The 22,470-nt window shown below is 44.8% G+C and overlaps 2 protein-coding genes across 3 annotated transcripts in view; one reads left to right on the top strand and one right to left on the bottom strand.

Annotated features, from left to right (window-relative positions):
• Positions 1-16,120, top strand: part of KLHDC4 (kelch domain containing 4) — a 31,049-nt gene extending 14,929 nt beyond the window's left edge. For both annotated transcript variants that reach the window (XM_005144917.2, XM_031045316.2), the window contains exons 6-12: positions 1,983-2,075; positions 2,971-3,130; positions 9,637-9,718; positions 12,608-12,816; positions 14,138-14,537; positions 15,139-15,255; positions 15,546-16,120. In XM_005144917.2, coding sequence (XP_005144974.2) covers positions 1,983-2,075; positions 2,971-3,130; positions 9,637-9,718; positions 12,608-12,816; positions 14,138-14,537; positions 15,139-15,255; positions 15,546-15,721 — 1,237 coding nt within the window. In that variant the 3' untranslated portion in view covers positions 15,722-16,120. The remainder of the gene's footprint in view (positions 1-1,982; positions 2,076-2,970; positions 3,131-9,636; positions 9,719-12,607; positions 12,817-14,137; positions 14,538-15,138; positions 15,256-15,545) is intronic.
• Positions 16,121-21,112: 4,992 nt separating this feature from the next.
• Positions 21,113-22,470, bottom strand: part of JPH3 (junctophilin 3) — a 55,914-nt gene continuing 54,556 nt past the window's right edge. Inside the window, exon 5 of the mRNA XM_005144916.4 lies at positions 21,113-22,432. Coding sequence (XP_005144973.1) covers positions 22,352-22,432 — 81 coding nt within the window. The 3' untranslated portion in view covers positions 21,113-22,351. The remainder of the gene's footprint in view (positions 22,433-22,470) is intronic.

Here is a 22,470-nt window from a genome sequence, read left to right as displayed (position 1 = left end):
TGTTAATGTTGATTTTTTTTTAATGTTAATGCTGATTTTTTGGTGTTAATGTTGATTTTTAATTCCTTCTTTCCTTAAAAAAATAAATATTTTGAAAGATACCATTGTTTGGAATAGTAATTTGAGAGCTTTTTACAGAAAAGAAAATAATGATTTCACATCTTGATGAAATTAATATTAAGGTGCTATTGTGCAGGGTGATACTTAAAAATCCAGTAAATGCCTAGAAGACCTTACTCTCTGTTAGAATAAAAAGTTCAGGCACTCAATATTAATTCATTCTTACCCAAATGGTGCTGTTCTGCTCAGAGTTTATTATGACTGGTGTTAGACTGTAATTTTTGATGGTGAATAAGGGCCCCCATTTTCCCTCTCCACAGAAGTGTGTCTCTGCACTTAACAGCTACCTGCTGCCAGTTAAAGTGTACCAGTATGTTTCTGGGTTTAGGTTTTGCTGTTGTCTTCAGGGGTGAGCAGGTTGCTTATTTATTTAGGCCCTGATTCTTCAACCACTTAACACATGTTAACACTGCCTGTTTGAGTAGTCTTGCTGTGTGCGCTTTGTGAGGCTCCTCAGCCAGAGTGAAAATGTGATAGATTGATCAACAGGGGCAGAGAACACACAAAGCAAACCCCATTTTAGCTGCAGTTTGGCTTAAAGTTGCCTTTGAGAGTTCTTGAAGTTGTTTTTGTTCTCATGTAATGTGCAGCTTGTAGGTGAATGTGAAGGAAGGTGCAGCACCTCTTAGGAATGTCATTGCCAGCTGCCTAGCTTTGCGTGAAGCCTTTGGATGTGACAAATGGGGTACTGTTCCTTGTTCCTGGAACTGGCACATTAAACTGAAAGGTCAGGAAGGTTTGAAAGAACAGAACAGAATAGCTGCCTTTTAGTGTACAAGATAATAACAGTGATTTGTTTTGTGGTAATGCCTTTGTTGTTGAGGAAATCAGAAGACTGTAAAACTGTTTGGGTTGGAAAGACCTTAAGATCATCCAGTTCCAACCCCCCTGCCATGGGCAGGAGCACCTCATGCTAAACCATGTCACCCAAGGCTCTGTCCAACCTGACTTTGAACACTGTTGGGGATGGAGCATTTACCACTTCTTTGCTCAGCCTGTTCCAGTGCTTCACTACCCTCTTAGTAAAGAACTTCTTCCTTATATCTAACCTGAAGTTCTCCTGTTTAAGTTTGAACCCATTCCCTCTTGTCCTGTCACTACAGTCCCTGATGAATAGTCCCTCTCCAACGTCCTTGTAGCCCCCTTCAGACACTGGAAGCTGCTGTGAGGTCTCCACGCAGCCTTCTCCAGGCTGAACAGCCCCAGCTTTCTCAGCCTGTCTCCATATGGGAGATGCTTCAGCCCCTGATCATCCTCGTGGCCTCCTCTGGACTTGTTCTAACAGTTCCATGTCCTTCTTATGTTGAGGACACCAGAACTGTACCCAGTAATCTAATTAATTTACAGAGTCTTCTTGCTAGTTTGATACCATCTCATATCTGCAGGTGGATTGAGTGAAGATGTTATGGGTATGTGATTTCCTAAGACATGGAAGGAGAGTGGATGTCTGAGCCAGTCTCCTGCTCTTTCTTGGCACTTGGAGAAAACTGTCTGGAGTTCCTTTCTTGCAATTTTGGGAGTTAACTGCTATTCATTAAACTCTCCTGACAAATTAGCTTCTGACTCATAGCAGAAAAGACTTCAAGACTTTGGGTGCTGTTAGAGACATGTTGGCTTATCACTAGGAATAGAATTGTTACTGCAAAATGCCTGTGTTGCAAATACCAGGAGTTACAGGAAGAGCACACATACTGTTCTGGAGAAAATCATACATATGTATTAAGGCAATGAGGTTCCCCATGGTTTTCCATTCCTGGAGAACAGAAGCTGAACTCAACCAGCCCAGCTGCTGAAGACTAATAAAAATGAACTGACACACTAACAGGAATTTTGCTGATACGTGGAATTTCTTTGTGTTTCAGGGCATCAGGAGGTCCATCTGGACGGAGTGGACATCGAATGGTTGCTTGCAAAAGACAATTGATCATCTTTGGAGGTTTCCATGAGAGCGCAAGGTGGGTTGTTGCAGGATTGCTGATGGTATTGAATCCTCTCTAGAAAAGACAACAGAATTTCTCCAGTAACGGAAAGCTGAGCTTTAATGAAGGGATTATCCTCAGCAATACTGTTACTGAACTAGACTTTTATTTAGAAATTCAAGTGATCTTGATTTGAAGTCTTCAAGTGTTTTAGAAATCACTGTACCACTTAGCTATCACTCAAGTAGCTGCTTATCCTTGTAGCTAATGCTCAGTAGATCACTTTTGGCCTCTGCATCTTGTCAAAGAGCCCTGTCTTCCTGAGACACCTTCAGTAGCTCTCATATTCTGTGTGAGGTCACAGCTACACTCTCATGGGGACTGTGAAGACAGCTGTGCTATGTAGTGTCTCAGAGACAGTAAGCGGCATAAGCCCTGGGAGGACAGTGCAAGCTGAATAAGACCACTCTAGACTTGACTGTGTCCTTGGGAGTTTAACCTGTCTAGAACATTTTCCACTAGCAGTATGTGCACTGGCAAGTAGAAGGGGAACAGGGTATATGTGTATTTTTCCCACCCCCATGACAGACTTGGCTCTAATCTTTTGATCCTTTGTAGTCTGGTTTAAGTTACCTTGGACCATGTTAACTGGAAAGAGTTGTTGAAACCTCTGTTTCTGTAGTAAGGAGCAATGGTAGGTAAAAAAGAACCCAGGGAGGTCTTGCTTAAAGGAGCTTTGTCAAATGCAAATTCTTGCACTGAAATAGTAATGTGTAGGTTGCTACGGAAGGAGAAAAGCCATAAATGCAAGAAGATGAATAAGGTGTTGCACCTCTCCAGAGGTTCCTGGTGCTGTTTCAGTGATACTTTATCCTGTCCTAAATGAATGACCATTACAAAAACCTGTGATATGCCCATTTGCTCTCCCTAGAGATTACATCTATTACAATGATGTGTATACTTTCAACCTGGACTCCTTCACCTGGAGCAAGCTGGCTCCATCGGGGATCGGCCCTACTCCAAGATCTGGGTGTCAAATGGCTACCAATCCTGAGGGCAGCATAATCATCTATGGAGGCTACTCCAAACAGGTAGAGAGATTTTGTGGTAAGCTGGTGCAGTATTTCCTGGATTCTAAACTGAAAAGTTGATGGAAGAACTAAGCAAATATGCCATTATGCCCTTGGATTGCTTGTACACAGTGGTTCAGGTTGCTGTGAACCAGTACTGCCACAAAAAGAGGCATCTTGTCTTCTAATTGTGCCTTCCTTCAGGCAGTTGTGTGATGATTGAGGACCTTATCTTCATTAAAAATGGATTCAGCATTTTCCCTGCTAATCTAATCCAGTATAAGGAGGTGATATAATAGAGGTAGAAACTGTGAGAAATTACATTTTTTGTCATTAGTGGTCGTTACTGCCAACTTAAAGCATTCCCAGGTAGAACTCATCTGTATTCCACCACTTGCAGGTTATAAGCAGCAGTTGCCAGAACGCTTGTGTTCTCTTACATCAGTTAAAGGGTTAAGGGAGCCAAAGAAGACTTCTGATGAGCACCAGGCTTCCTCTCCTCTGCTTCTTGCTTTGTTAATGATGGTAATTTATACTGGGTAGCCCTTTAGACTGTATGTCCTCATTGACCAAGTATCCTGGTCTCCATGCTGAGTGGGAGGAAGTAAATATTTCATGGAGCAAAAGGCTTTTGCAAAACCTTTAATGTTGCAAATGCAGACAGAAGACCCAGATCCCGCTGCTACTGTCTCAGTGGAAAGGCATTGCTTCCAGCAGCGTGTTGCTGGGGGAAGAAGACATGTTGTTCTTCTGATGTGAATAAATGAACAAAGAAAAGCAGGGAAAGGGAAGAGAAGGTAGTCTGTCTATATATTTAGAAGCATTTGTGCCTCCTCATGGCCTGTGCTTGAGGCTCCATCTCGTCAGATGTGCATTTGATTAAATAGCAGTAACAATATAGAGGCGTTTTCTACCCAAAAGCGCTTTGCCCTCTTCCTTTTGCTGTCCTGTTTTCTCACTGTTGAGAGTGGGAAGGAAGCATGAGCCTGCCTGCATTACTAGATGTGGATTTCTCATGGCTACTGAAAGCAGCTGGGTTTCAAGTGCACATTGAGCCCCATGGAAATATAAAAGTTGATGCATGTTTGCATTTCATTCTGTTCCACTTAACAAGGGTGAGCTCTCTTGCACTGCTCTGGGTTGTGTCAAGCTAATAAATGAGAAGTGGAAGGTATGGGGGAAGGCAAAGCTGCCCTCAGCTTTCATGCAGGACACTGAGCTGGTAAGACCTGTGTGCAGATTCTCTCCAGCTTGGAGAACAGCTTTGCGATAGAAACAGCCACTCCTGTTACAAATTTACTTCCTTTGAAGTATAAAGAGCTAAGTCTGCTTCCCTCTGTGCCATTCTGAACAGCCTTTGCTTATGTATTCTATAGCACAAGTGAACTGTCAGGCAGGAATAGTGCAACTGAGCTATAAACTGACCAAAGCACTGAACAGAATTTTCTCTGCAGCTTTCCTGACATGCAAAGGCAACAAACATTTAGCATGCTTCTCAAAATTTAATTCAGCAGGATTTAGCTCTTTTGGAGAGCACAACTTCATTAATGTGTGGCTATTTAATTCTCATTGTCTCTTTGCTTATAGCCTGTTTTGGAGCTAAGTCTCTCTGGGTTTACTTTGAAGTGAAGAAGGCGTGTTTGGCTTGTGTCATTGACTGGGATACTCTTGGAAAAACAAGAGATAGACAGTGGAGGAGACATTACTTAATTGGAGCTGGGCGGGAACAGGAGTAGAGCTATTCCTGTCTCCAGTTAGAGAGGCAGATGCTGCTTTCAGGAGTGCTGTGAAGACATTTTTGTCGTATGAAGACTGGGTCTTTTTGCATATGAAACCAGGCAAGTGTCCAAGCAAAGTGCCATTCACCAAGTCTTATAAAGACTTCTCTCTTTGTAAGAGGCAAGACTAAGCTGCACATGGGCTGTGAAAAATGGTGCAGATTTGTGTGGAGGCCTCTGAAGCCAGAGCTCCTACCAAGCATGTATATGGTGTGAATTGGTTTGGAGGGGAGTGGAAATCATAGTAGCTCTTTTGTTTTAGTATGGGCATGATATAGCTGTCACCTTGCTGGAGGAGAGTTGCTATGTGGCAAGTCTGCTTTCGTGCAATGGGCAGTTCTGATGCATTATGTACTATGGTTCCCGTAGCCCTTACAAGTCTGCTTTCAAGTACTGTACCCAAGTACCTGTGATATAACACGCATATTTTGCCTAGGGCAAAAAAAGAGATGTAAGCCCAGTAGATTCATGGTTACAGGTGGAAATGTAGGCATCTTTGTGCCTATCTCGTTGCTGGGGCTCTGGAATACCATCCACTTGCTGCCAGGGGTGTTCTGATTGAGTGATCAATCTTCCCATCTTCAGTCTGGTTGGCAGGTGTCATGAGCTGGCAAGGCAGAAACAGATTTGGTCCCCGCTTTGATTTTCTGGGTTTGAATGCAGAACTGAGTGTGCAGGGTCAGTTTTCAGTGATGTCTGTCAGTGCAGGCCATGTGGCTGTATTCCCTTCATGTGGCCCGAATAAAAAAGCCTCTTTCATGGCTGCAGAAATACAGGCAAAAGAAGTCAAGTGATTTCTCTAAGGCACTCCAGTACTCATATACAGAACCAGGACAAGAACTTTAGTACCCAGACATGCCTTTGTCTATGCCAGCCAATAGGTTTTGCTGACCAGCTGGTGAACAGCCAGGATGCCAATGATGAAAAAGGATTTTTACAACCCTGAGTGTGACTAATTTGAGGTGTGGGTGCACAAATTGACAAGAGCACGCCTGATCCTATGAAGTGTGTGATTCTTCGCACAATAGTGTCCCTGTGTTCATCTCTTTCATCTCCAGCCTAGAAATAATAAAGGTAACTTCTGTGATCCCTTACAGAATCATAGAATGGATTGGGGTAGAAGGGCCCGTTAAAGCTCATTCAGTTCCAGCCCTTGCCATGGGCAGGGATACCTTCCACTAGACCAGGAAGGGAATATTTTGGGTGTTGTAAGCTCTCCCTAAGATGTACCTCAGAATCCCACAAGGAGCTCAGACTTGCTCTCCTGCTGATCTTAAAGATGTCCTTATCCATTTCTCATGCTCAGGATGGGGCTTGGAGCAGCAAGCTGCATTTTTGGCTGTATAAAGCAATGCTTATAGTTCTCTATTGCTAGGCAACATGAGCACACTGCCTGAGTGGCACGGTGGATGCAGCTTGGAAGTGTTGGAGGCTAACACTGCTCTACCTTGCAGGTGCAAGCAGCCTACAAGCCATGGGAGGGCTGGCGTTACATGTGTGCAAAGCCTTTGGATGCCAAAGAGGACTAGCATGTGGGTGTTTCTTTTGGTTTTGTGGTGGGGTTTTTTAAACAAAGCTTGTGGCAAGCTTTTCAAAGCTGAATTGAATTCTGCTAGGAGATTGCTTGTGGTAGGGCTGAACTGCAACATCTGGTGGGCCTGGTTCCCTCTGTAGTTCTGCCTGCTAAGGGCTTCTGCTAATTGGATGTATTTTGCCACTGTTGATCTCTCTTACAAGGCACGTTTAGCATGTTATACATGGGGAGCCCTGATTCCCCTTCGTCTCGAGAACAGTTTTCTGTGCCTCTGTTTCCTTGCTCTTTGAAGGGGGATGAACAGGCATCTTGCTGTCTTATCAGTGGAGCTAGGGATTTTTTAGCTCATGACTGTAAGACTCTTGTAACTTGCTAGTGTACCTGTATGTACAAACAATAAGCTGTGGATATCCAAGCCAGTTTTTTTGTGCTTGAAAATAAATGCCTGGAACTTCAAGGCAAGGAGGACAGTGAGGGAGAACGAGAGCCTCTTGCGACCAACAGAGCAGTTTCCTCAGGGCAAGAGGGTGTCCTGGGTGCAGAGGGATTGATGTCTCCTGGTGCAGTGTACTGCTTGCTGGTGAAGTGTCTGCTTTTGAGCCAGTGTGAGTTGGGGAAAACAGACATCTCTTTGACAACAAATAGCTAACTCCCACTCCACCTCATTGGGGTTTTCTCAGCTTGAGAAGTTTTGTCATGTTGCATATGCATCGTGTTTACTACAGGGAGATCTGTGGTTTTCAGGAGAAAAATAATGCAATTATTCTAAGCAGCTTGTACAATACTGAAGCCAGCTGCTCTCAGAATTTGTGATGTCCCCTTCTTTAGTGCACATCTTGCTGTGCTCCTGCACACTTCAGCCTATGTGTTCTGTCTGGCACTGAAGGTCAAACTGCAGCCTACCTGGGACTGGGGTGAAAATAATTGCCATTTCTGTTACCATTAGCAGTCAGGCACTTTGCAGTCACTGTACACTTCAGTGCTGTAAGGTGTGGACCCCCTGCCAATGTCTCCCTCCCTCTCTCTCCTCTGCCCATCCAGATGTGAGAGCTCAGGTGAGTCTTGAAAGGGTGTTTAAGGTGAAGGACAGGTTAAAAAGGCTGCTGTATCTTAGCTGTCCACAGCCTGCAGGTTATTGGTGGCTTCTGCTTCTCTAGACCTGTGTGATAGAGACAGCAAAGTGTGACATTGTCTGAGCATGGCACTTGCTCAGCATGGTGACTCACAGCTCATTGAACTTGAGAGCCTCTGCTGTAAATGCCACAATATATGGCAGTACCAGAACTGAATACTCAGGTAGTCAATACTTACAGCACTGTTCCTACAAGGTGTTTATTTCCCTTTCTGCTGTAGCAGCTCTCAGTCAAGGGTCTGTTCGAAGTATTGAGCATCTCAAAGCATGTCTTCACACCACAGGTCCTCTTCTAGCTATGCCTCAGAACCACACACCTATGCAAAAACTTGTCTTACTTGTTTTGTGTGCTGGAGAACTGGCAGTAGCTGAAGAAGTCATCCCTGTAAAACTTCTTACCCAGAAAATAGGACTGCCTGTTCCTACAGGCTTCCTGTCCCTGTGTGCCTGACTTGTGTTGCTCAAGGGCAGTAGGTGGAATAGTGCAGTTATTGGCTTTATAGAAGTGGTTGCACAGAATATCTCTCTAGTGTAGACATCCTGTCTTCAGGTGTGTGTGTCTTTCTAGTTTGCTAATGGGCATGCTTAGATGCATGTGGAGAGCAAGCAGACACATGAGCCACAGCCCCAAACTAACATATTTCTCAGAACAGCTGTCTAGGCAGACCTTGGCTCTTAACTGAAGCTTCCCTTTTGCTGCACTGCCAGCAGAATTCTGTTTCCTCCAGCACTTCACTATCAGCCTTCCCTGGGGCTTCTCAGCATCATCCAAGTTTCAGTGGTGTTCTGTGATGCTTTTAACACATTTTCCTCTCTTCCACTTTTCTAAGAGTTAAAGACCTTTCCTACAAATTGGATAATGGGCCCTGCAGTAAGAGCATAGCATACTGTGCAGTAACAAAACCTGTCAAGTGCAAGCCACAAGCTTGAGTACAGCTATGCAGCAAGAACATGATAGCACCGTGCTGTCGTGCTCTCAGGTGCTTACTGCTTATATTCCTGAAAACTGGATCCAACACTCTCAGCTTTTCTGTGATCCACCACCTGGAAGCAGTTACACAGCATAGCAATGGCATCACCCCCAGGAGAAAGGGAATTACAAGGAAGTAGGAGCTCTGCATGAAGGATGGGTGGATAATGACATTATTAGAAGGCCTCCTACAGTGGTGTTGCATAGTGCTGCTTTCCAATACTGCATGTTGCCATGAGCACTGGAGTACAGGGGCTTACAGTGAAAGGAACAAAAGAAAATCACATTAAATGATGCCTTTAACTGCCTCAGCTGAGGCTTGATTCTGCTCCTGCTGTTACCTTTAGCAGGAGTGGTCATGGGGCTTCTGTTTAGGAGAAAAGACTGTTGCTCAAGGCTCTGTGGGGCCCCAAATCCTAAAACTGACAGCTGCAGTTGGGCTGTGGTGCAGAGAGTGAGCTGTCACCTCTGTTGCTCCTGTAGTGGGATGGAGATGAGCGGGTGGCAGGGACTGAGAGCCTGTGTGCTAGTTACAGATCTGTACTTAAACTTAGGTCTTCCTAATGATAGAGCACAGATGCTTTGAGCTTCTGCTCAACATTCAAGGACAGAAATCCCAATGGGTCTTGCAAATCCCGTGGAAAGTTGTGTGTCACTTGAGTGTAGTAGGTATCTGTTCTCTTTTACAGCTAGAGAGGCAGAGTCACAGATATTAAATTAGACCACTGAGAGCGCCTGTTACTGTCTGTGACAGAGGAAAAGACAGGACCTTGAGTCTCCTGTTCCCTTCCCAGTTGTCAGAGACAGAAGTTGGTTATGGCTCATCACAGGATGTAGCCGTGGTTTGAATGCTATGGTTGTGAGCTGCCTGATATTCCAGAGCTAGTGGGACTACAGAGAATGTAGCATGGCTTTTCCTTGCCCAGTCACAGTGTTTGCATTTTCAGCATGGGAATGTACAGGTTTAGGCTGTGATTAGGGTTTTTCCGGGGGGATGGGAGGAGATTAGATTGGCACATACTGCCGTTCTGGCATGGGTCACTTCCTAGGCTTGGAAAAGTTGGGCCACTGAAATTGTTTTGCTGAGCATCCCTGTCTTTCCCTTCTCTGCAGAGAATTAAGAAAGATGTTGACAAAGGCACCCTGCATACAGATATGTTCCTTCTGAAGGCTGAAGGTGCAGGCAAGGAGGAAGGTAAGCTACTGCTGCAGCTAGGAGGGCTGTGCTGGAAGTGATGCAGGACTGTAAATGCAGATCCTCTCTTTTCCTTTGAGTAACAGGCAAAAAAAAACAAAACAACCCAAGCTTAGAACAAAATTCACTTTTTGAAAGCACTATGCCCCAGTGTTTGCTCTGAGGCTAAACACAGCAGATGAGTTGGCTTAAATATTTCTTCTTACTCCCAGAAGCAGCGAAGTGCATTTGTGTACTGTGACTGTAGCTTAAAAGAAAAGGGGGCTAAGGTGAAGGAAACAGCAATTACAGGGGGATATTGGAGGAATTGTGTTCTCCTGTTTTGTTTCTGTGTGCTGGAGAATGAAGATGGGCAGAATCCCTCACTGCTGTGCTCTGCAGAGGGAAATGGAAAGTAGGTTTGCTGAACAAAGCTCTCAGCTGAAGGCTTTAAGGAATCATAGTTCTCAGCTCCAGGTGACTTGATTTCAGAGCTGATGTAGATGGTAGCTCTGACAAGCAAAGCCCTGGGGGAACTGGAGATGGTTGAGAAACTGGCAGAGCTCTGGGGGAAGGTTGGGATACACTTTTTGTCAGAGAATCACTTCTAGCTCACAGCATCATTTATGTTGACACCTCCCGGTTGGTCCTGGAATAGTCTGAGATGGAGTGGAGGGTCTCCAGGCTCCTTGCATAACTGTGTGACAAGCTCTGGCCTGCACAGGCAGCTTCAAGAAAAACTACAAGGAAAGATATTTTAGGAATTCTTTTGGTTTGTATGTGGGAGGGAATTAAAGCAACATTTTGAAAGTTCCTGGTCTGTGGGACATTTTGATCACTGCTCTTCTGTTTCACAACAGAAAATCCTTACAGTTTTGGAATTCTCAGGTAGTAGGTTGACCCTGGCCGGACACCAGGCACCCACCAAAGCTGCTCTATCACTTCTCACCTCAGTTTGACAGGGGAGAGAAAATATAACCAAAGGCTTGTGGGTGAAGGTAAAGACAGGGAGAGATCAGTTACCATAATGGGCAAAAGAGACTTGTCTTGGGAAAACAGCCTAATTTGTGACTAATCAAATCAGAGAAGGTTAATGAGAAATAACAACTCAATCTTACAAACACTTTCCCCCCACCCCTCCCTTCTTCCTACCCTCATCTCTGCTCCCTATTTCTCTGCCTCCTCCCTCTCAGTGGCTTGTGGGTATTGTGGTCAGTTCACCACACATTCCTGCCACCTCTTCCTCTGCAGGCAGAGGACTCCTCACACTGTTCCCCTGCTCCAATGTGTGTCACTCCCACAGGCTGCAGTTGTTTACAGACTGCTCCAGCATAGGTTCTTCCCTCAGGCTGCAGTCCTTCAGGAACAGGCTGCTCCAGTGTGGGTTCCTCAGGGGGGTCACAAGTCCTGCCATCAAACTCGCTCCAGTGTGGGGTCCTGCACAGGGTGTAGGATATTTGCTCCACTGTGGGACTCCATGGGACCACCATGGTCTGCATCATGGGCTGCAGGGGAATCTCTGCTCTGGTGTCTGGAGCATCTCCTCCTTCCTTCGTCACTGACCTTGATGTCTGCAGAGCTGTTTCTCTCACACAGTCTCACTCCTCTCTCTGGCTGCAGTTGTGCAGTTTGGTTTGATTTCTTTCTTCTCTTAACTATGTTATCCCAGAGCTGCTTCCGCTGTCAGTGATGAGCTCAGCCTTAGCCAGTGGTAGGTCTGTCTTGGATCCAGCTGTATTGGCTCTGTCAGACACCACTTCTAGCATCTTCACCCCAGAGCCATCACCATAGCCTCCCTGCTACCAAAACCTCACCATGCAAACCCAGTATGTCTCCACACAGGAAATTCCTGTTTTAACAAACTCTTTGGTAGTGGTGTCTTCCTTACAGACTCTTAAGAGAGAAGATTGGGTTGTGATCTCATTAGGTTACCTGGAGCAGGGATATTACCAAAAAACCACAAACCTAACTAAGATATTGTAAGTTAGCTGGTTGTTTTATCTGTGAATGTCTCTGAAATAGGAATTCCATCGCTTTCCTTAGGAGAGAGTATATTTTGTCCTTGTTTCAGGGAATGGGACAAGCTTCTTTGAGCTGAATTTCTAAAATATTGAAATTGTGATTGATTTCTTTAAACCTGATTGTCTTACAGCAGGATTTGGGAAGAAGGTTTGGGTCACATACATTGTCTGGATTCCAGACTCTGTTTGCATTATGCACTCTATCTATAGTTTATCTTACTGAAATTGTGGTTCCTTAAGAAACAAGAGTGCCTAGCCAGTGCATCTGCTTCTCCCAGCCTGTGTTTTAAAGATTTGCTCTAAATCCAGAATACAAAGGATTGGAGCAGAAGCAAAGGGTTTAGAGCACAAGCCTTCTCCTGCTCCTGAGCCTTTTTTTAAAGTGTGGTTGGGTCTCCTTACAAAGAACTGTAATTATTCTGGGAGTTAAGGCAGTGATGCAAATTGGCAGGTAAAGTACTGTAGTGGAAGGGTGCTGTAGGAAGAATGAATGTGGAGTGGGATTCCTGGGTTAACTGAGGCACATTTCCTTGGTACTCGAAGGCTATATATATATATATGTGTAATCCTTGCTTGAACTCCACCCTCGTATAAAGGTGTGTACACCTTTCAAGAGGCTCCTTGCCCCAGAAAGTATGTCGTGAAGACAGCCCTCTGCAGTTGCTTTTACTGAAGACACAATGGTTTTCTAAGGGTAGAATGGATGTGCTATTAGCTGTGTGCGTAAGGTGGAAATATAAGTGGTTCTGATTAACACGGTACTGTGCAGTTCTGAGAAATCCAAAATGGTCATAGGCTTACTCACTGGAGTACTGAAGGGCATAGGAGATACAAAAGCAACCAGGATTCTCCTTTGCTGATGCTTGTGTTTGCTTTTATCCATTACCAGACAAGTGGGCATGGAGTCGGCTCAACCCTTCTGGAGTGAAACCCACTCCCAGATCTGGCTTCTCCGTGGCAATTGGTCCCAATAATCGCTCCCTTCTGTTTGGAGGTGTGCATGATGAAGAAGAGGAAGAAAGCATTGAAGGGGACTTCTTCAATGATATTTATTTCTATGACCTTGGGAAAAACCGCTGGTTTCCTGGACAGCTGAAGGTTTGATTTTAAAAATTAACACAGATATATTCAGTTCGTTCTTCTTGATCATGGTGCATGTTCTTTGGGCCTTTTTTGGCCTGAAAAAGTTTCCTTGTAGTGTGGAGCAAGCCTCTGTTTGTAATAACTTAGGGTGCTCCAAGAGGTGATCCACTAGGTGTGACTGCTGCATTGATTTGTGACCCACTGATTTTGAAGGGGGGTGAGGCTGTACAAATTCAGCTGGTGATGTGCAACTCTAGCAGATTTTTGGTACCAGATGAATTGAGTTCTCTGACTTCATGCTGCCCCTCTCCTTCTCTGCCACAGAGCTCTGTGTGCTCTCCATGCCCTGCTTCCACAGTGGGATGTAGACTGGCACCCTTCTGTGGATAGAGGAAGCCTGTGAGCCCTGATGGTTGAGCACAGAGAAAGAGTGTTTCAGGAGCAATCTACTTCCTCAGGAGTCAGGCTGAATGTGCCCCATTGTTGTGTAATGCAAAATGAAACAAAGCTGCATGAAAACATCATTATGGTGTTTTACTGGAGGCTGGCTCTAGGTCAGATGTATAAATCTGACATCAGACAGTTCAGTAAAAGATACTGTGAAAAGATCTTGTGTTGCATTGGGATCAAAAAAACTCTCTTTTCCCCAGTGTTGATGAGTTACTAAAGAGATGAAATATTAACCTTGGCTCATAAAAACTTCACAAATGCAGCCCTCTGATCTGTGATTTTGTTTGAACCACTCTCAAGGGCAAATGAGGTGCAAGTGAAGAAGTTCCTTCTTCCCCACTGTTTCTGGCTTTGTTCTCAAACAGAAGTAAATCACATAATAACAGGCAAACAGGCACTCAGATGTTTGCTTCTGCTTTCCTCACTGTTTTCCAGCTCTTTCACACAGTTCTTTGAAGACCTGGAGTGCTTCCTGGTCATGCACTGTAATTTAGCACCCAGCAATTGTTGTGATTTCACAAAATGTGGGTTACTTTCTCTTGTTCCCATCAGATTATTGGACTGCTTGCATGTTTGTGTGTACCTGCAAGACAGAGAGCAAAAGAGCTGTTTTCTGCTTCTTCAGTACATGCTGCCATTAGTAGAGGAAGCAACTTCATGCTGTGGGTTTTCCAGGAATTTCATTGTTCCTTGTTTTATGGCTAGGAGAAGTTTATGCTGAGTGGGAGGCTGCACCTATTACTTGAGACTTGTAGTGAAAAGAGATTGAATTCTCCCTCTCCTCCCTCCCAGCATCATCCATAGTATTTATATTAACTGCTGTACATGCTATTAGGTGCACACAATTCACATGCAGTCTCTTTCTGTTCCTTGTTCCTCTTAACAGGGACCAAAGTCAGAGAAGAGAAAGCGGAGACGTGGCAGAAAAGCTGAGGCAGAGGGTGCTGGAGATGAGGAGATAGAGAAGCAACCTCCACAAGGCCCAGTGGAAATAGTCAAAGAGGTGGTGGCAGAAGATGGGACTGTCATGACAATCAAACAGGTGATCTCTGGACCCGCAGAAGAAAAAGAGAGGTCTGAATCAGAGGAGGAGGAAGACAGAGCCTTGGGCCAGCAAGTGGAGCCATGCCCACGTTCAAATGCCATGTTGGCAGTGAAACATGGGGTTCTGTATGTGTATGGGGGAATGTTTGAGGTGGGTGATCGCCAGTTCACCCTCAGTGACCTCTACAGCCTCGACCTACACAAGATGGAAGAATGGAAGGTGCTAGTGGAGATGGATCCAAGTAAGTTCTGATGGTGGGATTTCTCTCTCTGCTTTTAGTGTAGCAGCACTACACTAGGGAAGAAAAGAACTAACCAACAAAACAATTGTGGAGCTTCCTCAAGGGGTGGTGGTGAGCCTTTGAGTCGTGTTTTTTCCTGGACAGGGGAAAGTTTGGAATTACGTGATACGCAGTGTCTTACGGTCACCATCACTATGGAAACCAGTCTGGTCCAGAGCTTTGCGATCACAAAAGAAGGCGACCTTGCCCTGGAAGTTCAGTCTGCATGTGGTAATTGGCAAAAGGCATAAAGGAAGGTGTCTTGCTCGTGATCATTGAACTGTGAAGTGCTAGGGAGAGCTGACTCTTGTCAGCATTGGCATTAACCAGCTCCTCTTCCACAGCTGTTCTGTGCTGTCCACTTCTTCCTGACTATTTCATCTCTTTCCGTTGTTCCCATCAGATACAGGCACTGTACAGTGGATGGATCTTTGAGGCGGAGAATAGAGCAGGGCTTCTAAGAAGCACATCTTTCTGACCTTACCCAGATCTTCCATGATGGTTCTGGGTGTAGGAGTGGAAAACAGCTTATTTATTTGTTTTATTTTCTTTTTCATCAAAGAAGCACAAGAATGGCTGGAAGAGTCTGAGTCAGATGAAGAGGAGGATGATAAGGAAGGTGCAGAGGGAGGAGAAGAGGAAGAGGAGAGCTCCGAAGAGGAGAGTGAAGATGAGGGAGGTAATAATTAAGATGAGTGTTTTCTTCATATTAATACAAATTACAATACCTGCTGGTTCTGCTGCTAGCATGGAGGTCTTCTTTGGCATCCAAGTGAGTTTTCTAGCAAAAGCAGTTTTCATAGTACACTGCTCTCAGGTTAGAAGAGAAATTCTACTGGTTACTGGTCGGATTTTAGGCTGTTACATTTAAAAACATTAGCTGAAGAGTAGCCTTGGCTGAGTTGAAAGGCAGTGCCTTTATTCACTGTTTGTCACCTCTCTTTTTGTCTTCTTCCCACTATGTACTAGAAGAGGAGCAGCACCCGTCTGTTCAGCTTGATGAGAGCCATGCAGCCTACCTGTCCAGGACGGAGCAGTACTGGATTAAACTAGCCCGCAGCAACATGGGCCCGGATGCCAAGGAGAAGAAGGTGGTAAAAGTGGCACATGCCATGGCAAAGACTTTCTATGAAGATTCAGTCTAGATGTTCTTGAGACTGTTCTGTGGGTGAAAACATGGTGGGAGCAGTGGTTAGCCCCATAGAACTCTTCCTGATGTGGGCACGTCAGAAGGCATACTCTAGCTTTTGTCTCCCCTGGGTGCCTTTGGCTGACCAGTCTCAATATGCCTCTTTGGTTAATGCTCTGGATGTGCTGTTATTCTGGAGGTTGTGGAAGGGGCTTGAGGAACAGGATTGCTATTTGAGCACTTGTTCTGCTGAGGCTAGCCTGCACAATACTGTCATCTTTTTGTTCAAAAATGGTTTGGGTCTGTCAAGACAAACTGCACATCATAATGGTTCACTGGTCCCAAAATCCCTACCTTGACGGGGGTCAGAATGTGTCTCCAAGGGTTTCTCCAATAAATCTATTTGGTTACATCATTTTGTTTTTCTCCGTTCTTTCATAGCTTTTCTACTTCTTTTTCTCTTGCTGTGGAAGAGGAATCACTGTTCCCAGTGTAAAATACATAGGTAGTGGTTGTAAGATGCACCAGCAGCCCTGAGATACGGCTGCGCTGCCTGGAGAATCCTGGGAATCTTTTCATACCTTACCTGTATGAGAGCCACTGTAACCCCTGATACACGTAACAGTAGAAATATCTTCCTTTTTAATTAGCTGTAACAGATTTTGCCTTTGCTTGTGGAATCCCCCAGTTCTGTTTCTCACTTGCTGGTGAGAAAGCAGTTGTTTTAAAAATGAACTATTTATTTGTATTTATGACCAGTGAAATGTCCTACCTTGGTAGCTGTTGGCATGTTGAGGATGGGAGGGAGTGAGCTGGCACTCTCAAAGGGTTTTTTTTCACCCCTGCTTCCTGACTCAGCCCTTCTCCTCAAGGCATCACTTTCCAGCACAGCAGCATTGTGGTCCATAGGGACAACAGATAGATCTCAGTGTATCTGTTGCAGCAAACAAGTGGTGGCTTGAGTTGACACCAGAAGGCAGGGAAATCCAGGGTGCTATGGGTATTGTTTTGGCAGAGGCATCACAGGGGAGCCAGCTCTCGAGAGAGCAGTGCTAGGTTCAGGGCTAATTGAAAAGTAACAAAGACAGCAGGCTGCCAATTGTGAAGATAAAAACATGTTTGATAGGGAGGTACCTTCCATGTAGAATAACAGATGAGGGGTGAAAACATACCATTTATTGATAGCCTAGGAAAGAATCTGTAGTGTTTGCTTGGCTAAGGACATCAGGTGTCCTCTTGTCCTGTCACCTGGGTTAGTTTATACCTTGGTCTTGTTGAATTCTCATCCTTTGTGTATGATGTCCATACCTTTCCATGCAAAAATCAGGGTATCTGTGGCTGAGTTGTATTTTCAAGATTCTGATGATTATTGTTATGTTTTTGTTTGAAAAATAGTTGGTTTAAAATCACAACATCTCTGCAAAGGACTCCATTGCAAAGGCCTATTCCAGACACCGGGAACCACACTTAGATGCACTTCATCGTTTTTTGCCTTTTCAAATACAGACGTACACCTTGAATGATTTTGTTCCCCCAGCTGAAGCCAGGTTACAGCAGTGCCAAGGATGAAGAACAGTTTTGTGCAGCTGCAGGAAAAGATTGTCTCTCCATCTTCTCTGGAAGAGACTGTTGCATAAGAGAACTAGGTGCATCAGATGAGCTGGAGTGTGTGCAGTGATTAATCTGAAGTTTTTCCTTTCATCTTTTCCTCAAGGGCTCTGGAACATAGTCCTAGTTGAGTTCTGTGTCAAGCTAAGTGTGACTGGAGAAAGCATTGACTAGAAGAGACATGATTCCAAGGAACCTTAGTCAGGATGGGATGCATCACAGCAGCTCCACATGGGGAAAACACCCTGCTGAGGGAGAGGAAGGTTTGGGAGATGTTGGCTTCCCAGGGCTGTCATTGCTCTGCCATGAAGTCCGGCTGACCTGGACATGCAGCTTCCTTCAGTTCTTCCCAGAGCTGGGGTGCTGGATGAGCCAGGATAAGCCACTAACCCACAGCTGCAAATGAACATAAAAAGGGCTTTGAAACATGCTCCAGAGTGAAGGGGTTGGGAAGCAGTGCTTCTACTGCTTGCAGGAGTAATTCTTCAGCTTTTTCTTCTAACAGGACCACCCAATACTAAAATTCAGCTGCTGCTGATGTGGGGATGTTTGCTATTGTAGAGGAGGTAAGGGGCTGGATGTTGGTGTTCTTATATTAAAATGTGTCTGTAACAAAGCCTAAGCCTTACTAGGCTCAGTGCTGTTATTCCCAAACTGGGGATAAAACAGGAAACAGGCAAATGATAAGGATTGTGAGTCTACTGGGCAGCGGTGTGGTTGAGCAAATAACACCTGTGTATGGATGGGAGCCTCTGAAGTTTATCTTCCACTAACATTTCCAATTGGGAATGTTCAACTCACCAGGACAGTTCAAAACCACCCATTCCACAACAACTGCTGGGCAACACTCAGCATCTCTCAATGTCTACGAAGTGAAGTTTCATTTAACGTTATGGAGCATGAACTCTGAGATGCCTTGAGTGAAGGGACACAGCTCATGATGTATCTGAGTATTGTATTCAGACCTTTGGGCACTGATTAGTAGCTCTTGGGGTTGAAACTCCTTTGCTGGGCATGGTAATGAAGTGATACACATACCCTGGAAAAACAGGTTGGTGGTAGTTCTGTAGCGAAGTGCCTGTAGGTTAATATTAGCTAAAACAGACCTATAAAGGGAACTCAAGAGCTTGAAATGCCTCTGAGGGAGCCATAGTCCTGGTGGATCTGCTACTCAAAGGCATGGTATCTCTAGTGCTTGCTGTGCTCAGGGTTGCCTTCAGCAATGGTGCAAGCCTTAGGCTGCAGAGCTGCTCAGGGAGCCTTGCTGTGAAGGTTGGGAATAGGCAACAACAGCCCTGATGCAGTTCATTTAGGGGCTGTGCAAGGAGCTGACCAGTTTCCCTACACCAGGAAAACTTGCCACCACGTCAAGAGCCTGCAAGGCCCATCTCCTGGGCAGACAATTTACCCACATGCAGTAAAGCTGTGCTGTCAGACAGGATCCAGTCCAGCCTCTGCTCTGTTCTGCTTTAGCACAAATGTCTGCAGCCATCCTCACCCTGTGACAAGTATAAAAGATTGCTGCTTTTCAGTCCTCCTTTACCTTGCCAAAGCCTGTCAGGACAAACAATTAGTCCTTGGGTTTCAATTAAGACCTTCATCGTCATAAGACAGTATTTCTCCTCTTGCCCCTCCCCTTCTGTTGCAGTCTGGATTATTACTTTTCCCCAGCAGTGCTTCATAATTCCACACAAGGTAAATAGAAGCTGCAAGTACTCAAGATCTCTGAAAGATTGGGCCCAGGAGAGTCCCAGCACGCTCAGAGAATCTAGGTCTTGGGTACAAACAACCCAGACACCAGATGGGCTGATGAGAAGCTGGTATGGCATGAGCAGGCAGAGGATTTTTGTATTCCTTCCTTCTTGCCTTCCCTGAAGATGCTGCATCAAATCAGCACAGCGCTCACACAGGTAGGGTCCAGCCAGGGGTGCCTGGTGGGGGCTAAACACCCTCTTCCCAGTGTCCTTACTGCCATGGTAGGAGGTGGGCTGGTTCATTCAGCCCCTCCTTGCGTTTCAGGTGCTGCATGTTCCACTGTAGGAACATAAAAACACCACTGCAGCCAAAGAAAATGATGTAAACCTTCAACTGCTCGCATGCATCTGTCAGTGTGGACATAAAACAGCAGGTACGGACAATTTACATAGATTTATATGCCATAATGATAGACATTTTAATGTGCTTTACGTAGAGATGCATGAATCTAGGGCTCATAAGACAGGGAAATATACTGAATTAACTCTCTCTCTGGGCTATTTCTCAAGAATATTTCTGGCCTTGGGCAAATGTGAAAAGCCCAGAACTAAGACAAATTGCTCAGCTCCCCATGATTAATAAAGAAATCATTATTTTTAAGCACATGGTTTGGGGCCCAATTATTATTAGTGTTTGACTGTCTTTCATCTTGGACAAACCTCAGCTCCATGGAGCTTTATTTTGTGGAACAAAGCAATGAAAAACCCGATTTGCATTTGTGTTTGTACATAACTGCTGGTACACGGGCAAGAGCAGTAATCAATCAGTCACCAGCATGAAAAAGCTACTCATGAAATCACTAGTACTTTTATTTGATTAATAACAAGAGGCATTTTGTTTTTGCTGTTTTATATATATCTAAATATAGTACCGTGTTTGTATGTAACTGTTGAACCTGCTCCTGGTGGGACCTTTGTGTCATGCACCTGAATGTACAAAAAGAATCCTTGACAGTCTTTACAAAGAGTTACAAAACACACGGATGAGTTCCTAGGGCTGCAACCACAACATGTTGCTATTTGGTTCAAGTATGCAGCAACCATTCAAGAGTAAAAAAGATTATTAAAGACCTAAAACCAAATGGAAACAAAACAAAAAGCATGAAGATGACAGACAGTTACTGTGGAAAATGAAATTAAAGTTACAGGGGGTCTTGCTGCCTTCAGTTCTCATTTACCCTGTCCACCCATAGCCCTTCTGCCTGAAAAGGGAAAGGAAGAAAAAGAGGAAGAGAAACTGCGACAGGAGGGAGTAAGACCATGTAAGGGAAAGAACTGAATTTAACTGGCACATGCTCTAATCCTTAGTTTATTTCTGGTTAAAAATATAGCAATCCAGTGCAATGTAATAAGAAATCTGCTGAAAAGGTAGCAGAGAAACAGCTAAAACAGAAGCAAAGCAAAGCTGAGTCCGCAAGTCAGGGCTGTACCCAACACCTCTGTATGTGAAATGTCGAGGAGGAGTTGTTCCCTCCTTCCTCCCCCCAACTGTAGCTGTGGAAAGGGATTCATCCCACCCTCGGGTTGCTGCCATGCTCACACCCCTTCTCCTGCTGACTGGTGCTGCAGTGGGTAGAACTGAGGGTGGAATTTGGTCCCTGGACATACCAAATCCCAAATTGAAGCCATATGAACCATACCTGGTGGTGGTGGATCACTGGCAGGGCCGATCTCCATGGTGGGGACAAGGTACCAGTAGAGTCAGTTTTGAGGATCAAGGGGCCATTGGCCACTTCCAAGCAATTGAGCTAAGGCTGCACTCGTGTGATGGGGACCATAACAGCTCAGAACAGGGATACGGCATCTTTAATGAGTATGCATATTATCAGTGGGGACAGGGGAGGGGAGAAAATCAAGGCAGGCATATTACAAAGATGGTATAAACGAACAAATTAAGTGACATAGAAAAAAAAAGAAAATAATACATCCTTAGAGGCTGCCATTGCCAATGATGTTTGGTTTTTTGTTTTTCTTTTTTTTTCTCTTTTTTTTTCTTTTTTTTCCTTTTTTTTTTCTTTTTTTTTTTACAGGGACATGTTGGAAGCTGGAATATACATCCTGCATTACAAAGTGCAAAATACCACATGCTTAGAGCCCAAGCATGATGTCTGAAACAGTCCACAGCAAGATGTAAAGAGACAAACCCACCACCCTCGCCCTCCTTTCTGGGACATGCTCCAGTGCTCCTCCCCAGATGCCTTTGAAGAACAGTTTTACCTTATTTTGCTTTATTATGATTTATTGTTATCCGAGGTGGGTCAGAATCAAGCCCTCTCTCCCCAGTCCCTCCCCAGCATCTCTGTTCACGCTTGTGTTTGGGATGGGATGCTCGAGTTAATGCTGCTCCTCGCATGGTGGAGAGCATAGCACAATGACCAGCAGCTACTCTGTGTTGCTGAAGGTGCCTCTGTGTTTTCTGGGGGGAATCTGGGTACATCATTTTACCCAGGCAAAATCTGCTGTGAATTAGAAGTAGCAGTGGGTGGTTTTCCAGCCCTGCTATGGTGGGGAGCAGCCTGGGGAGGAGGAGGAGTGAAGGCAGGAGGGTGGTGGGGCTGCTGCTCACACCTTGTGTTCCCTATTCCCCTCCCCACTGCCCCAAGAAATTTAACAAAACACCAATTGCTGCCTTGTTTTAAAAACAACAAAATGGGGCCCATTGCACTTCTCTCATCTTTCACATCCAGACAGGGTTCATGCCTTCCCTGTGCTCCTTCTCTCCTCCTTCTTACAGCAACGCTTCTCCATTTGAGAGGGGAGAAGGAAGAAAAGCCTGATTTTGCTTTTCTCTCCCATTTATCATTAAAGCTGTTGTGGATTTCCCTGGGAAGCTCAGCCTGGAGCATCCCAGGACCCGTACATCAAACAAAATCTCCCCGTGGTCCCCTCTCCATTATCTAGTCTCCATTTTGGGGTTCATTGCTGTTGTTTTGAATATATTTTTGCGGGGTGAGGGGAAGGGAAATGAGGTTTTTATTTTGTTGGGATTCCTTCTCATCCTTTCCAGTGTTGGGGGGGCAGAGTGTTGATAGCATTTTGCCATGCCACACAGCATAGTGTTATACAAGCAAAGAATTTTGGCTAAAATCCAAAAAACATTACCCAGGAAAAAAGGCAAACTGTGAGTGAGACTCGATCGTTTGTTGTTCTTCTGTGAAAAGACTTGGAAATTGTCGTAGGACAGTTCGACTTACGATTTTTTTTCCCCTTTTTGTTGTTGTTCGGGATTTTTTTCCCCCATTCATACATGGAACTGTTATTTTTGCAAACAAGACAGTCTTGAATTAGATGAAAAAGTTAATAAACAAAATGGCGACTCCAATATTTAGTAAGATCACCATGACTACCAGGATGGGAGCTGAACCCTGGAAGAGAAAGAGAAGGAGAGGAGTTAGAGGGTACG

The sequence above is a fragment of the Melopsittacus undulatus genome, chromosome Z (genome assembly GCF_012275295.1).
Source record: "Melopsittacus undulatus isolate bMelUnd1 chromosome Z, bMelUnd1.mat.Z, whole genome shotgun sequence".
Classification (NCBI taxonomy): domain Eukaryota; kingdom Metazoa; phylum Chordata; class Aves; order Psittaciformes; family Psittaculidae; genus Melopsittacus; species Melopsittacus undulatus.
This window is presented reverse-complemented; position numbering and strand designations above follow the sequence as displayed.